The sequence below is a fragment of the Postia placenta genome (assembly GCF_002117355.1).
Source record: "Postia placenta MAD-698-R-SB12 unplaced genomic scaffold POSPLAscaffold_7, whole genome shotgun sequence".
In the NCBI taxonomy this organism is placed as follows: domain Eukaryota; kingdom Fungi; phylum Basidiomycota; class Agaricomycetes; order Polyporales; family Adustoporiaceae; genus Rhodonia; species Rhodonia placenta.
Window position 1 is genome coordinate 2184776 of NW_020169838.1, and position 16227 is coordinate 2201002.

At 57.1% G+C, this 16227-nt stretch overlaps 5 protein-coding genes and 1 non-coding gene across 6 annotated transcripts; 4 read left to right on the forward strand and 2 right to left on the reverse strand.

The window, feature by feature from the left end:
• Positions 1–379: 379 nt before the first annotated feature.
• POSPLADRAFT_1034051 (hypothetical protein) lies at positions 380–1071 on the forward strand (the record flags this gene model as incomplete). The annotated part of the gene is made up of 2 exons (XM_024476984.1): positions 380–667; positions 727–1071. 2 exons carry the CDS (start codon positions 380–382, stop codon positions 1069–1071), a joined length of 633 nt encoding a protein of 210 aa, XP_024339296.1.
• Positions 1072–1359: 288 nt separating this feature from the next.
• POSPLADRAFT_1181556 (hypothetical protein) lies at positions 1360–3943 on the reverse strand. Its single transcript, XM_024488849.1, has 16 exons — positions 3880–3943; positions 3785–3811; positions 3695–3704; positions 3575–3642; positions 3326–3520; positions 3119–3252; positions 2927–3071; positions 2843–2871; positions 2463–2788; positions 2242–2385; positions 2108–2180; positions 2023–2044; positions 1900–1969; positions 1734–1837; positions 1521–1676; positions 1360–1465 (listed from the first exon to the last, which is right to left on the reverse strand). Exons 1-16 carry the CDS (start codon positions 3889–3891, stop codon positions 1424–1426), a joined length of 1557 nt encoding a protein of 518 aa, XP_024339297.1. The 5' UTR covers positions 3892–3943; the 3' UTR covers positions 1360–1423.
• Positions 3944–5051: 1108 nt separating this feature from the next.
• On the forward strand, positions 5052–5144 carry POSPLADRAFT_t81. The gene has a single exon. It is a non-coding gene; the product is annotated as a tRNA-Pro (tRNA).
• A 963-nt stretch (positions 5145–6107) lies between these two features.
• On the reverse strand, positions 6108–8680 carry POSPLADRAFT_1074532 (hypothetical protein). Its single transcript, XM_024482719.1, has 2 exons — positions 8571–8680; positions 6108–7953 (listed from the first exon to the last, which is right to left on the reverse strand). Exons 1-2 carry the CDS (start codon positions 8648–8650, stop codon positions 6480–6482), a joined length of 1554 nt encoding a protein of 517 aa, XP_024339298.1. The 5' UTR covers positions 8651–8680; the 3' UTR covers positions 6108–6479.
• Positions 8681–9095: 415 nt separating this feature from the next.
• POSPLADRAFT_1046779 (hypothetical protein) lies at positions 9096–10058 on the forward strand (the record flags this gene model as incomplete). Its single annotated transcript, XM_024479117.1, has 4 exons — positions 9096–9211; positions 9276–9442; positions 9610–9767; positions 9843–10058. The coding sequence occupies 4 exons, from the start codon at positions 9096–9098 to the stop codon at positions 10056–10058; spliced, it is 657 nt and encodes a 218-aa protein (XP_024339299.1).
• A 3025-nt stretch (positions 10059–13083) lies between these two features.
• On the forward strand, positions 13084–15473 carry POSPLADRAFT_1142447 (hypothetical protein; the record flags this gene model as incomplete). Its single annotated transcript, XM_024485424.1, has 8 exons — positions 13084–13181; positions 13230–13354; positions 13413–13721; positions 13776–14032; positions 14135–14330; positions 14555–14769; positions 14867–15131; positions 15418–15473. The coding sequence occupies 8 exons, from the start codon at positions 13084–13086 to the stop codon at positions 15471–15473; spliced, it is 1521 nt and encodes a 506-aa protein (XP_024339300.1).
• Positions 15474–16227: the final 754 nt, after the last annotated feature.

The following is a 16227-nucleotide window of genomic DNA, read 5'->3' on the forward strand; positions in this document are numbered from 1 at the left end:
ACTATGGGGAAGTGATGAAAGCCGACTGGAAACTGCCCTGGTACGATCTTGATTCAAGAAGCTTAGAGAATCTACCTGTTACCTTCCAAGCCATCCTTGACAGCCTCTCCCCACACCAGTCCGCATCGATGTTCTACATCAATCTTATGCATAATTTGCCCACAGCACCAGATCCTGTCACGGTGCCACAATGGCCGCACGCCCACCATCTTGAAGTCTCTTTGGCGAATACAGAACATCATCTCTCATCTCTATCGTGCACGCATTCCTGAATTTACGAACTCTTCGTATCTCTGGGCCTAAAGACGGAGTTGGTCTACTCAATGTGAATGATGTGTGTTGACCACACCTTGACTACGTTTATTTATGGTTCCCCACTATGGGTTACTGGGGGATCACATGTCCAGTGCACCATTTGCGACTCTGGCACATCTGGGATGAGGATATCCTCGGATATAGGCCTTACATTGCCAAGGACTCCGTAGCAACTCTGATGTCGCTGCGAAGGATGTCGCCGGTCATCTTGACGCTCGAAGGCTGGGTCGCATACTTGTATTTCGGGACAGACTCCACGCACTGGCAAGCGCTAGTAGATGTTGCGCCTCGACTGCGCGTCATAGCTATAGATTTTGGGTACCTCAAGAGTCGTGACTGCGATGACTGGACGGTGAGTCTTCCCACATGCTGTGTATGCCAGATTGACCATAAACGAATAATTGTCTCCAGGTACAAGTGCCCCGGGCTCTCATGCGCTCTAATATCGTAGGCCTTTTGATCTATCAAGGCGGTCGCACCGGCTCGTTCTGGAAGCCACTCGTATGTGTGCTGCCGTCGTTACGGTACCTGGCAACGACTGAGGGCGAAACAAATGAGTATCGATGGCATGGCGAAGACAAGGAAACACCCGGAAGATTAGATAAGCACTTGCGATGGCGTTGGTGGCGCGTTGTGGAGGTGAACGGCATACGCGAGGCGGTCCCGATGTCGGCCGAGGTGGGTGCGCGCATTGCGAGTTATCTGTACTCCCCGGAATGCGACTACAAGCTTGACTTCGACGGTGAGCACCCCTAAAATGAGCTGCATAACACATTCCTGATGGTGTTACTCCTTCGCAGAATCAATGTTCGCGTGAAAGATCACTGACTTTAGCTCAAAGCTGGAAAGGTAGGTTGTGCAAACTATACAAGGCGGATGTAAGCCTGGAATGTGCAAGGGTGATACTTCAAGAGCGGAAGGGTGGGTTCATCGTCTCGAAGATCTGTAGTGGTCGTTTGTTTCGGCACGTTTTGTGGTTGGAGAATGTGTCATGAACCTAATAATCGAACTGTACTATATGTCTGAATCCACTACAACATGATTGTAGCACGATGAACCTCATAAGTCGCATTCAAATTCGCCAGGAGCGATATGTACAGTGCGGATCCTACGCCTTCTCGTCCAACGACACCTGCTCGTGCACCTCATGCTGTCAAACCAGAGTGAGCTGCGTTACAATTATCGTGTAGAGCCACGACACGAACCTTGTTTGCAAGCTGAACCTCCTTGGCGTCCTTCTTGCCCACGTCCCGATTGATCCGCCACGCGGTGAACATGTGTCCCTGGGCGAAGATGTCTTCGACCTCCTCCAGCGACCGTTGTGCCGTCTCTGGGAACATGAAGAATATGTGGATGAAGGCCTGGGATGCGCGTGCGGGTGTCAGTCAAAATGAGCATAAAGGGAGAAGGCGACATACGGCAAAGTTAAACGTTCCGAAGATGAAGTACGTCTTGTACGCGATGTTTGAGAGGCCGGGCGGAACGGCCCATGCTAACGCGAAGTTGAAGAGCCAGTTGGAAGCTGTAGAGGCGCAGGTGATGTGCAATAAGGAATACAGCACACATAAAATGGCTGGCACGTACCTGTCGCGACAGAGACTGCCTTCGCACGCACGCGCATGGGGAAGATCTCAGCCGGATAGGTCCACGATACCTGCAGGAGCAAGGTGAGGAACGTATTGCATTGTATACTTCGAGCGCCCTTACCGGGCCCATGGTAATCGCGAAGCTGCAGCGGAAACACCAGTTGTCAGCTTAGTGCACCATACGTCAAGCTGCCCACTCGACGCACCTGCATACAAACAAGTACGAGCACACGATGATCGCCTTTGTCGCGGCATCGTTGTCCGTGATGACCCACACCGCTGTGAGAGTCGAACCAGCAGCTCAGGATTATTTACGTATGCGCGGTAGGCAGGTACGCACGGGTGTCAGAGCCGTCGACAGAGCCCCAGTGCCCGAAGCGGCCTTGCAGCCCGCCAACGAGCATGAGCCAGAAGCCCATGAGCAGCGTCCCGATGAGCAGCATGGGCCGGCGGCCCCACCTGTCGATGTAGATGATGGCGGGGACTTTCGACCGGAGCCATACGCGAGCAGGAACGCACGTCAGCGAGCAGACACACAGGTGAAGGGGATAGCACACGCACCGGTGAGCACGACGTTCAGCACGTACTGGATCGAGTCTGCAATCAGGTTCCCGCGCCGGCCGGTAAGGCCCGCACCCTCAAAGACGTAGATGATGTAGTACATCATGATGTTCATGCCCGTCAGCTGGCTCCACATCTGCAGTGAGCACCCGAGCACGACGCGCCGGAAGATGCCCGGCTTGAAGAGGTCGAGGTAGCTTTTGGCGCCCTGCTCACGGTCGAACGTCACCTGCTCTTGGATCTCCGCGTACTCGAGCTGCACGAGCGGTGTGTTCATGTCGCCACCGCCATGCAAGTCTGCGAGGATCGTGAGAGCCTCGGAAGATCTGGGTAATGTCAGGTCAGAATGTATGTAGTGGAGTTCCGCAGACACAGCATACCGGTCGTGGTCCATCAGCCAACGCGGACTCTGCAAGATATGCCTAAACGTAAGGTACTACATTTAAATTCCACAGGCGCCGTACCTCGGGGAATAACATCATGCCCAGCGAGAGGATGATGGCGGGTATCATCTGCAGGCCCCACGGGATGCGGAACGATGCTTTTCCATTGATGTACGAGCAACCAAACTCAACAAAGTATTGCAGCAGAATACCCCACGTAATGGACCTATTCGCGGATGAAGCGGAGTGGGAGAGAAGAGAGCGCACACGTACCATTGCTGCATAGAGACGAGCCGCCCGCGAATAGCGGGCGCGGTGATCTCAGACTGGTAGATAGGCACTATCGCGGACGCGATGCCAACCGCGAGACCAGAGATGACCCGTCCGGCGACAAGCATTCCACGGTCCTATCCGTGGGCAAACACGCAATAATGAGCAGCGCTCCTCAGGCAGGGGAAATGTTAGATGGCAAGTGCGTACCACAGCAGCACATTGGAGGATACTCCCAATGACCCAGATCCAGCCGCTAAGGATGACGATGTTCTTGCGCCCGAAGCGGTCTGCGAGCGTGGATACGAGGAGCGCGCCGAAGAACGAACCCGCAGGCATCGCGGCGACAATAGCGCCCTGTACGTTCGAGGTGGGGTGACCGAACGTATCCTCGTACGCGGGGTTCTGTGCGGAGGGCCTCTCAGTGGCTTCGAAAGATAATAGATATTAAAGACACACATTGAGCACCCCGGACATGGACGATATGTCCAGTCCGAAGAGACCGCCGCCGATGCATGCAAAGGAGCCTGGGTGGCGTCATGTTAATGGTCAATTTGGTAAGGCGGGGAAAGTACGTACCTACGATGTACTATAAAGCAGGCGGCGGGCGACGAGGCATCCGTAAGCAATCAATCATCGTGAACGCGCAAGTAGTATAGAAACACATACAGGGTTAGAGGCGATTCTCGGGCTGTACTGCAACACGGACAAGCAAAATCAGTAGTCGATCGTACTGTTAGTCGAAGGAAGAAGGGAATACTGACACCTTTACCCATGGCTCAAAGCTTAGCTGAGAAGCGTCCCAAGGGGAGGGAGAATGTAAGGGTGGGAGGCGGGAACGCGCAGAATTCTCCCGTCTAAAGTCTATTTATTCGGAGGGCATGGTACGCCCCGCCTGCACATAGACATGGCGAGCATGGCCATGTGGCAGCCAGCCAAGGAGAGATTGAGATTTTCTCATGAGATTGAATACGAGCTGTCAAGGCGGACCGTGTACGCGGTTCAAATGGTGAATACCGCCATCAGAGAAGCTGGATGGCGCGAAGTCATGAGGCCACCACGCAAGGCACGGGGAAGGGGGAAATGATCGTTCATGTTGGACAAGGACAGGAATCGAAACGATTTGAGGCTTGGCTGTATGGATCGCATGGCGACGGCTACGCCATTGACCCGACCGTAGAGCACTCCTGACCAAGTGGAACAACGAAATGCCAGTATCCTGTGAACCGTCCATGGTGCGGCAGAAGTAGTGCAGTGCACTCAGGGTTACTCTTTCACGATGTCTGGCCTGGTTGTAGGAGATCGGAAACATAAGAGAGGTACGCCTCAAAACCAAACGCGGCAGGGAAAGTGGGGAATCAACGATCGAGATCTCGATCAACTGATTGGGTGTGCATCTCCGTCTCATGACTGCCGCGTGACCGAGACCCAAAGCATTCGGCCTGACATCAACACGCGGGGCGCAACAACAGAAACTTCTCCGCGTCCAAAGTGAGATGGCTGCAACTCTTGGAGATGAACGAAGAGAGGTCGATAAACAGGTCGCGCATCCGCTTTAGCAACAGTCGCGAAGCTAAGATGGGTTATGGGGCCTGGGCAGGCTGAAACTACGTTAGCCCTGAGCACTCAGGTCCCGCGTTCTCTTCAGCGATTTTCAGCTCGTACCTTGATGCATGGCTCACCCCACGGGCCAAGAGACTCCGGCAGACGGGCCAAGGGACCACTCGAACGTTGACAACATCCGTGAAATGCAAGCGCACGGTAGCGCGAAAGTTTTGTACCTCAGACATACAATGGTCATAGATGAACCACCGTGTTCTTCCTGAAAGAGAAGATAGAAATGCTCAACTGTTGAAATGCCCGGTGACAAGTGCGCGGCGCGGCGCGTCGTATGGAACAGAGGTGATATGTGGGTAAGTTTGCGCACCACTTGCACGGCCCAATGGTCTAGTAGTATGATTCGCGCTTCGGGTTGCTGAAGTGTTTCCGGGATTGCGCGAGGTCCCGGGTTCAATTCCCGGTTGGGCCCTTATGGTTTTGACATTGTTTCGTGGCTTAATAAGGTTCAGGAGACAAGCAATATTTCTTGGTAGCATACGTTTTGTTCGAAATGATGATAATACTAGCTCACTCTCATGCAACAATCACCGACACATCTAGGATACATCGCGGACACATATGAAGGCAGGAGGACATAATCCTAACTCGCATCTCAGCGTCTTTCCTTCGCATTCTTACGCACAGCGCGCCGAGACGTACGCCTCTCCACATCCGAGTCCCGCGTCCCACCCAGCATCCCGCCAGACTCCAACGCCTCCTTCGCAACCGCCGAGATGCACCTCCAGCGCGCCCCGCCGAGCTGCACGCCGCCGTACCAACGGTACACGACCAGCATGACATCGTCGGCGCGCCCCAACTCGAGCAGGCGCTCCAGGCGCGCACCCGCGCCCGCCTCGCCGCCGTCCATGCTCCCTGTACGCGCCGGGATTTGCGGCAGCGCAAGCCTCCAGGCCCACATCGCGTGCGTGGCGCGTTTGATGCGCGGAGAGAGGGTGGTGAGGTGCGCGAGCAGGTACGGGACGTAGCTCGCGGGGTCATCAGCCTTGGCGGCGGCAGTAGTGCTGGAGAAAGCGGAGGGAAGGCGCACTGCATGTGCTTGAAAGGACGACTTGAGGTGCGTGAGGACCGCAGATGACGCGACGCTCTGCGGCCATGGCGGCTCGGGGTGATCACGTCCGCGGTGTGCGCGTGTGTGCTGCTTGCAGATGTGAGAGTTGAGTAGTCGGCCGCGGACCGCACGTATGTATGAAGGACATATTGCCGGCCTGTAGCATCGCTCCAGAGGTTTATAATAGACTGCCGTGAATGGGCTGCATGCAAGAAGCATACCCGCCCGTGTTGGTGCTCATGGACGAGAAAGACATGCGAAGCGCCCGCCAATCCATGTCGCATACTCTCGAGCTCCAAAGTAACGTGGGTTCATGCCCTTTGGGAATGGGCACATAAAGTTGATTGTATTTTGGAGAAAGACGGGTCTGTACAAAGTGCGATGACCTCCAGAAAGTCCAAGCAAACCAAGAAACACCCAGCAAGTATGAGGCATATATAAGTCAGCGCGATGCAGCGGTATATAGCAGACCCATATATCACCCATAGTCCGAGTAGATGCACGGGGTAGTAGCTCCGAGGAAACGAGAGGATAGGATATCATGGTAGGTATGAAACGACAGCATAACGGGTGGGTTATACAACGACGGCGGGGTAGTAGATACGTACAGATGGGTTGACGTAAACGACTGAATCAGATGTGATGTCCATGTAACGATTGAGATTGGGTAGAACAGACGCTAACGGGGGGCACACGCTAAGAGTCGTCCCATGACGGCCAAGCGTGGACTTGGTTCAGCCGCGCCTGGCACAGGTTGCGAACCGTGACGTTGATGCCAGAGTGGTCTTCAAGCCACACGCCGCGCTCTTGACAGCTGCGCACGACGTTCATCCAGAACCGGACAACGCGCTCTGCCGGACGCACCGTGCGCATGCGGTGGCTCTTCGCGCTGAGGTCGCGCACGAAGCGCAGGTTCGGGAACGCGTCGCGGCGGAGCAGCGACGACATCTGCTCAAACAGCGTGAAGTACGCCGTGTCGGCATCCGCGTCCGCGCTCATGCTTGCAGACGAGAAGTCCGGGTCGTCGCGCAGGCGCTTGTCGATGTCGCGGATACCGATGAGCTGCACGTTCGGGTGCGCGGGCAGCAGGACGTGCGGCGCGATCCAGTCGGGCGACTGCCAGTGCCACTCGGCGTCCGCAGAGCACACGAACTCACGCAGGTTCGGGCACCAGTCCGCCAGAGGGATCGGCCGCCGCGCGCCCGCCGCGGCGGTCTGCTGCGCGTGCAGGATGTGCCGCGGGGTGGTGAGGTAGTGCTCCTCGATGAGTGAGGACGAGTGCCCGAGCTCGAGCTGCGTCAGCTTGGAGCCGTGAGCACGGAAGAACTGCGCGAAGCCCGCGCCGGTGTAGCAGAAGTCGGACGAGAGCACGGAGAGGTTCGTGAGCCGCGGCATGTCCCACGATGCGAGCGCAGCAAATGTCGCGTTGTCGAGGGACACCTTGAGCGCGCGGAGGGAGGGTAGCGAGACGTTCATGTCCCTCTGTGCAGCGTCCTTGGCTAACGCAGGCTGCAGGGCTGCGTTGGGCGCATACGACGAGAGCTCGAGGTACTCAAGGCGTATCGCCAGGTTACTCTCCAGCGGATGCATGTGTAGCGGGAACGGCGTGTGGTCGTAATTCGTCCAACTGAGCCTGCGGATCGTCGCGTGTGCGACGAGGCGCAGGAGCTCCTCCGGGCTGCAGCGGGGATCGAGCAGATGCTCGATCTGCTGACGCTGGACAGATTGGTGATCAGAGAAAACGTGCAGGTGGGGCGCGTGGTCGAGGATCGTGCGCAGGTCGGCCGGGGTACAGCGCTCGAGCGCGAGGGTCTCAATATGCAGTCGGCGGATGTACTGCCCACTAGAGCCGTATGTCTTGTCTTCCGCACGGAGCATGGCAGCAAGCAGGCGCGCCTGGACGGAACGGCTGATCCAGACGAATTCGTACAGGAAAGGCCGACAGAGAGCATTCCACTCCTTTGAAACGAGCGACAGGGCGAGTTTGACACGCATGATGTACCGGTAGCCTGTAAGCTGCATCGTCGCTGATTCAAGGAACGAAAGCTCCTGCGAGACGTCCAGCGGGTCGTGGTCTAAGAGGCAGGCATGCTGAATGATGATACCCCACACTTCAGGTGGGATGGACGGCAAATTGCACACCTGCGGCAGAGGTTGCCTGCTCCGAGATCTGCAAAATAGTGATCAGCGATGTCCGACGGGTGCAGTATGCTTCTGAAGAGCCTCATAAACTCAAGCCCCGCTGTATGATGCTTTGGCAAATGATAAACTCGCTGAATTGTGCTATGCAAGACGAAAAGAAGGATGAATATGGGGGGCATCCACGTTGTATAAAATAGTGTTCAGATGAAGTGGGGTGAAAAGGAACGTGATGTAGCCCAAGCTGAACTGAAGGGTGAGTTCAGTGTCGTACTCTCCTCGCCCAGAGCGCAAACGCGTCATAACCGCGTCACCGTCCGATAAACAAGAGGTGAAGCACAGGAGTGGACCTCGAGCAGAAGTGACCGATATAAAACACTTGAAACACAGCACTCACAAGACGAGACGTGATAATCCACGGATCGAGAGTTCTAATCACCAATCAGACCTCAAGCTGTCCAACCGCTGTTCTCGCACAAAGGCAGTCTGATGTCGTCATGAATTGGACGCGTGCGCACTACCGCAAATGGACAAGACTGGCAAGCGACACTCAGGAAAGACATGGTCACAGCCAAGATCTGGACAAGGCCAATGGGATACCGTTCGGGCAGGAGGCGGCCAAAGAACAGCTAAGCGAGAGAGACTAACCTCTTGTTGTTGCTGAACCTCTCGGCAATGGCTCGGAGACGATGCTTGACCTGCTGATGCCACGTCGCGTCCCGAGGCATGATACCGGCAGTGGGGACCTTGAACAGTCGCAACGTACAACGACGCAGGATTCAGACGATGGGGGCGTGAGACAGCCGTCCACTCGCGCGCTTCCCCGTCGGGCGCTTCGCGTCGGATACCAAGCAATACCGCGTGAACGCAGAGCCTATCAAGGCTGCCAACTCGGGCCTTCATTGCGCAACAAAAGGCCATGATAATTCCTCGTCTCGTCGTGGTAGAAGGTTATGTTCTGACGCCCTTTATGTGTCTGAACGGGGTGAGACTCATGAAATATCTCCAGAGCTTGCGTTTAGTTCGACACGTTCGGCATTTCAAGCTCCTTCGGTGTCTTACGAGGATCATGATGTCCTTCATGGAGGTCTAATTCCCTTGATTGCGAAATGGATCGGTTCATTGCAGGTACTTCGCCTCTGTTGGCGCTGAGATACTACGACTGTTAACTGAATGCCTCACTGTCAGTTCTTCCTTCTGTTCTCCTTAGGGCTGCCCACCGGAAAGCTGTTCGATCTGGATTACTTCTGCCACATGCAGATCGCCGGTATTCTCCTCTGGGTATTCTCGTACGTCGTCTTGTAAAAGCTTGTCGTGAACATCATGCCTATTTAGTCTGACGCTGTTTCGCAGACTTTCCATGCTCTCCCTCACCATTGTAACGCAGTATTATCAGTCGAGCCGCTCGCAAGGCATAGGAGTGGTCCTATGCGTAGGCATGCTGCTCTTGCCAACGATCTTCTTTCAAGCCCATAATTGGACGATTCACTGTGCACTCGTCATGGGTACCATCCTCGCAGGTCCGTCATGAGTTGATTTCCATGCCAGGTCATGATACTATCGTTCATCTAGCCTCCTCAACCAGCTCATTTACTCGGGCGCTAGCTTGGGCTGTGCGCGCGACCACTGTCTTTATGCTTGGCGTGGTATACATTGGGGCATGCCTTACTAAACGACGTCTTCCAAGTGCGAACAATTGCCCGCCAATCCCCATGTCAGGCATCAAAGGCATCTTCCGGGACCCGGCATACCTTCTGGGATCTCAAAAGCGTTGAGCCGGATGATCTGGCACAGACATCTACCTTCAGCTCACACGGCATATTATCCACATTCTCATTCTACACCGTAAGCCCGTACCTCCATCGCCCGCATTGACAAGCAACCGGACATTGCTCACGCATGGCCGTTTCATCCCCGCAGACTGCAATCCTCAATGTGGACTCGGTTTTCGGGCGACTACTCCTAAGCCGGCTCGCCGACTCATTTGGGAAGATCAACATGATCTGTACGGTGTCTGTTGTGGGCACCGCGCTGCTGGTTGCCCTGTTTGGCGTCAACTTCGAGGCCGTGGTCATTGTGTTCGCGATCCTGTACGCCATTTTCTCCGGGGCAGGCGGGCATCTCCACCGTGTCTAGCATTGCGCACCACGAAGGGCCTCTGCCAATGCTAACGTTGTGTCGCACCACATGACAGCTGCTTCGCTCCTCCCTCCCTTGCTGTCGCGGCGCGCTCGCAGTCAGAACTCGGATGCGGTATGCTCTGGATCTGTCCTCTGCGTTTCGCTCGGAGGATCAAACGTCTACACTGAGGACTCCGCCCGCCGTGCGTACTACCTCACATGCCGATGGAGGATACTATATCAAAGCAAAGTTTTGCCCGTAGGCGCGTGCAATTTTACCGCAGGTTTTGAGGAATGGGGGCGATAGGCATAGGTACGCCAGGGGCTCGTCAACGGTGCGCTGATTCCGACGCGATAACAACACGATGTACGTGCGCAGGGCGTTTGGCTGCGCTTGTTCGTCAATATGGTTCGCCTTCTATCTGGGAGGCCCGCACTGCTCTCCCTAGTGTCGGTGCTGATCGGCAACAAACCTAACTTCTCTGCGTTTCCAGCAGGCCACTCGGTACCCTCTTCGGCACACCCCTTAGCGCACCTTACACTGCCTTTTCAATGCTCGAAGCCCACCCACGCTTCTGCCTTCGTCACAACTGTCGCCCGTGCCCGGCGTAACACCATGAGGCGATCGCGAGGCGGGAGACTTCTTTATGTTCGTGTTCGGCCTGTACTCTCCGAGCTCCCCCATCCATCCCCATGCAATCTATGAACAATACTGTATTCTCGGACTACTCTAGGTCGGGCCACGGTCCTCCTACTGTATACATTCTCCAACGCTAACGCTGGTGAGGGAGGTCCCTCTCATCTCAACTGCCGTATCTCGCTCCACGTGAGGTCCTCCGATTAACCGAGGAACTCCCCGCCAGCACAGGAAGCCGCTACCTCTACTGTGTCAAGGAACACTCGGCAAACGAGATCACCTAGTCCCGTGAGCAGTTACGTTGCTCGGCTATCTACACACCTCAGAGTGAGCGCACATCTGAACCTGGCTTTTCTTCCTTCTTGATGTCGGTAAATGGCTACTGGCTCGATCAAACAATAAGGCCATGCATTGGAGAACTACTTAAGAGCGCCCGAATGACTCGCTAACCAAAAAACACGATGCAGACATCTTATTCGTAGGTAATGATGTGGACACTTGCTGCAAGCGTGCATTGCACAGGTTCACCAACCCCAAATCACAGGAGCCGTTATGCGACGCTCACCTCCGTCGGCCTGTCCTACATGCCTAAAGTCGTTCCGAAGCTTATCCTTGCTGTTGAGAATGGTATAAATAGGTGTTGCGGCACTCATACTTCCCATCCCCAGTGCAAGTCTCCTCAATACAATTCTCGTGCCACTGCCATATTACGATGTCTGAAAATCATCATCATCGAGTCCGCCTCACTCGTGGCATCCGCCGCTACCGACCCTATGTGTCCCGCGGTCCTCCTGAGGTGAGTATCACTTTGGATCGCTATATGACATGTCGCTTTACCCCATTCATAACCCTAACTAACTGAACATCCGGGTTGTCTGTTTGCAGCTCGAGAGTCGTGAGGTGCGCAACAGCCTCCTGATAGCTGCGTGGATGGTGATGGTACGCACATACAGTGTCCTTAATACTTCTTCACGGATGCTTTGTACCAGGTCCGCGCGCTCTCTCGCATTCACGAAGCTCAGCGTGATGCCGACGCCAAAATGGAAGGCGCTTGAGCTGGCTGTGTAGGACTTCTGTTGCCCATGGTACGCCCATTTGACACCTTCTGTGTTCGTTGCATATAACAATGTCTCCTGAAGGATGATCTCGAAATGCATGCATCCTGGCAATACTCGAGTCTCGGGTACGGATATAGTGCTGTTTGACTTAGTCGTGTTCCAGCTTTGTTGCGTGTTCTATTGCCTTGCTGTCCATTGTTCTGTTATCACCCAATTACATCTCGTTGTGGGGCCATCTGCATAGTCCTGCGAGAAAGGGCATGTTAGCCCGCTCCTGCAGCCGAAGACCTTCTAACAGTATTCATTGTATATCTTAATGATGTCAAATGTTCTTTGTCCTAACCCTCAGCGCACTTCACAGTGCCTCCTCAGCGCCCGGACCACCGCCCACGCTCCCGCCCTCGTCGCTACTTCCGCCCGTGCCCGGCCCGTCGCCCATCAGCGACCGCGACACGCTGCTATTCATCACGGCAGCGCGCTCGCGCCGTGCGTCAAAGCTCTCGGTAACGTCTTCGTCAGGCTACTCGCAGCGCAACTCGACGGCCACGCTCGCGAGCAATGCGAGCAGCGCCGTCCCCTCGCTCTCATCTTCGGCGGGCGCGACGCCTGCGGACTCGTCTCTGCGCTTGCTCAGATCGTTCCCGTCTAACGGCTCGCTGTCGGTGTACGCACGGCACACCGACAAGTCGCCCATGTCCGAGCCTCGCATCTGTGAGGAGGACCCCGCGGAGCTCACGCGCCTGTCGTCGACGAAGAGAAGGTCCTCGACCTCGGGCTCCCGGCATCCCTCCCGCGTCGGGCGCGCCATTCCGCGAACGACTCGATCTCGTCCGTCGACATGCGCAACCTCCCCCCGCTGCACGGAGTCGAGGTCGACGTGCCCGTCTCCGCGCCACCTGTTCTGCGATTCCATACCTCGCGCGCCTCCGACGACTTGTACGCGTCCGTCCGCAAGCCGACCAGCATCAACAAGGCCCTACCTCCCCTGCCCGCGGGCTCGCGCCTCCGACGAGCCTGCAACGGATCCGCGGTCAGACAGCCCAGACATCAAGACCATCCTTGCGACCACGCCCCACCTGCACCGCAACTCCTCCACGTCGTATCTGTCGGGCCGTTCGCGCTCGCAGCCGCGCCGCGCCGCGCTCCAGCGGCGCGTCAGCGAGGGTATCTCTAGCACGCGGCGCCACGAGGACGGACTGCGGCGCACGAGCGAGGCGTCGCTCCAGGTGCCGGCGCGGTGTGGTCGCCCGGAGTCGCCTACGGAGCTGGCGTACGCGCGCAACGTGTGGGTGGAGAACTCGTTCGTGTCAGACTATGGCGTGCTGCTGGACGGGACGGGCACCCCGATGGACGTCGCGGACGGCGAGGAGGCGCGCCTCGAGCGCGAGCTCACCGGGAGTGGGAGCGACACTGATTCGAGCATCGACATCCACACGCTCCTGCCGTGAGTGCTGCGTTCCGTGATGTGGTTGTGACGGCTGATGCACCACAGGAATCTGATGTTGCGCGATGGCTTGCTGTCGCCCAACTCGAAGCTTTTGCCACAGGCATCGCGCATGGGCACACCACTGTTGTCCAACGGCAGGCCCGGGAGTTTGCCCAGCGTAGCGTCCATTGGTGAGTCGCTGAATTGTTCGTGCGCGCGCATCCGACTGAAGTGTCGTCGTCGTTTCAGCCGACTCTGTCCTGACGAAATCGGGGCTGTATAAGCACGGACGCGACACGGCGAAGAGGCGGCACCGGCATCGCGACGGCAAGCTCTTGCGCGGCGGCATCGGTCTGACGACCGGGCTCGGCTGGAGCGACAGCGAGGACGAGGATGCGCCATCCCCGCTCACTCACAAGCTCTCCGCAAATACCCTCAAGAGGAAAGCCACGCCGTCGGCGTTTCGCTCACCACATCCCCTCTCGCGGATCGGCAGCGCGGCCAACCTTGGTACCCTCGCCAAGGACGGACGGCCTCGCGAACTGAGCCGCTCCCCCTGTCCATAGGATCGGCGCGTCAGTTCGAGCAGCGCCACTTCATCCACCGCTGGAGTTCCCTCCCGCACGTTTGTTTCCTCGCTGCGATCGACGTCTTCCGCGAGTAGGTTGGCTGCTGGGACCCTCGGCTACATCCACGAACGGGAGGAGACGCTCGAGTCCACATCCTCAACATCGAGCGCCAGCGTATCCATGCCCGTCACCCTTTTTGGGCATGATGAGCCCGGACTGTCTCCCATCCTTGGCTCGCGGAATGGGCGCACGATGCAGCGCCCAAAGTTGGACGCCGGGCTCGCGTTCATGGGCCGGTCGGTGAGTGGCGGAAGCAACCTTGCCGCCACGCCCTCTTCGCTGCCGTCAGCGCGGACGCCATCAGTGCCGCGACCACTCAAGCTACCACAAGTCCACGCTCAGAGCGGCATTTGGCATGCACGGGATGGCGCGTACCAGCCGACGCTGTCCGCGGCAGCACGCCCGCGCATCCCTCTGCCATCCCCTGCACTCGCCTCGCACGACGACGACGACTACGGACCAGCGCCCCTACCCTCTGGCACTGTTGTGCAAGAGAAGGACGGCGTACAGGAGTTCCCGGAGAAAGAGGAGAAGCGGCGTAAACAAATCTAATTCCTCATGTCTTTGCCGCTCTCACCGCGACTCTCTCTACAACGAGTCGTAGCCACAGAGCGGACTCTACCACGCACAGCAAGCGAGCAAACCAAAAGCACTGCAGCGCGAGGAATGGATGCTGAAGCCCCCCTCCTCGTCCGACCTCCTGGGCTGCAAGTCCCGCCCCGCCGCCCGCCCCCCTGCGCTCTAATCACCCCACCTACCCAGTGATCGACCCGACCCGCCTCACGCGGCCGCGCCAGTTCGCACGCGCGTCCGCGCCCGCGCGCAACAGCGACAACTCGCTCTGGACAGAGACGCCCGCCGAGCGGCTACAGCGCCTCGCCGACGAGGTCGCGGGGAAGCGGCGGTGCGTGACCGACGGCGCGCCCGACCCCGAGGAGGAGCGCGATGGCCGCAAACGCGCGCGGCACGATGTCGAGGTGCGCCGCGGCATCGAGGAGCACATGATGCGTCTCCATCCCCTTCCTTTTCCCTTTCCCGTCCCCGTTCCCTTTCATCTCCCCTCGCGCGCGGAAGGGCGTGGCTGACGCGATGCTCCGTTTGAGCCGCTGCGAGCAGAAGAAGGTGCGCAGCGGGATGCTCATCGAGCGGCATGCGCACGCGAGCGCAAAGCCGAAGGACAATGGCGACAGCGGCGGTGAGGAGAGCCCGCCGGCGATCTGGGACCACGCGCGCGACATGGCGCTGTCCGGGCGGCTGAGTCGCGCGAGAGGGCCATCCGCGACGCGCGCGGCCCTGGAGAGCGATTGGAGTCGGGCAAAAGTGGCGGATTCCTGTAATTGTGAGTGGGTTAATGGGACTGGGTAGGGAAGACTAGGTAGGGGATTCCGCTAGGGAAAACCCTAGGAAAGGCCATAGGAAAGGCCGTAGGGAAGGTGTAGGAAAGGCTGTAGGAAAGGTGTAGAAAAGGCCGTAGGAAAGGCCGTAGGAAAGGCCATAGGTTAGGCGGTTTAGTGTCGACCTGCCTTGCTGAAGGCTTGAGTGGCTGACTCGGATGACTTGGGTGGAATGCCGTCCACCCCCAAGTTTCGCCCGTATTTATGGGCTCTTCAGATCCGCTTGGTCAGCTGGTTCGGACGTCGCGAGGGACGAGCGACCGGGGCGCAGTAGGACGCCTGAGTAAGCAAGGACTCGACTGAGAAAGAACTTGCCATGAGACTTGTAGAATGAAACGCCCTGATTGGAGGGACGTTATGCTGATTGCTAAGCGGCCCGGCATAGGCCCGTGTTTGTAAGCGATATCAGCAAAGATGACTCAACCTGTTAGTAACAGAGTTTAAAGAAGCTTGGCCACCTTCCGCGGACAGACCGAAGTCCGTCCGAGAAGCATACCATGCGGACATCCCGAAGGCACCGTCCGTTTCCACTTCTATCAAACCTTCGAGATTAATCCGAACTTCTTGCGAAAGAAGACTTCTATGATCCGTGATCGGATCAAAGAACTCGGACCCGTCTAGACCGTGTCAGGTGACCATGACGTCATATCACGAGATCTACTACGTCATGACCATAAGCTAGGGTTAATGGGACTGGGTAGGGAAGACTAGGTAGGGGATTCCACTAGGGAAAACCCTAGGGAAGGCCGTAGGAAAGGCCATAGGGAAGGCCGTAGGGAAGGCCATAGAAAAGGTGTAGGAAAGGCTGTAGGAGAAATCATAAGAAAGGCTGTAGGAAAGGTGTAGGAAAGGCCGTAGCAAAGGCCGCAGGGAAAGCCGTAGGGAGAGTGTACAAAGAGCGAGTGTAGGGAAGACACAGAAAGAGGTGCAAGAAAGAGGGCAAGAAAAGGCCTAGGGGCCGTGCATGTACGTCCCGGACGCGATAATGCCAGACTATGGATGGAAAGAGTCGGAGGCGGCTTTCTAACAAGTGTCGTTCGT

What these genes read in the sequence shown, in the direction of transcription:
- POSPLADRAFT_1074532 (XM_024482719.1), bottom strand. Translation starts at nt 8,650, where the DNA reads ATGCCTCGGGACGCGACGTGGCATCAGCAGGTCAAGCATCGTCTCCGA. An exon ending in AGGTTCAGCAACAACAAGAG is followed by an intron (nt 7,954 to 8,570) that starts GTTAGTCTCTCT and finishes ACTATTTTGCAG; the next exon opens with ATCTCGGAGCAGGCAACCTC.
- POSPLADRAFT_1181556 (XM_024488849.1), bottom strand. An exon ending in GCTGAACGTCGTGCTCACCG is followed by an intron (nt 2,386 to 2,462) that starts GTGCGTGTGCTA and finishes TCCGGTCGAAAG; the next exon opens with TCCCCGCCATCATCTACATC. An exon ending in GGCAGTCTCTGTCGCGACAG is followed by an intron (nt 1,838 to 1,899) that starts GTACGTGCCAGC and finishes GCGCCTCTACAG; the next exon opens with CTTCCAACTGGCTCTTCAAC.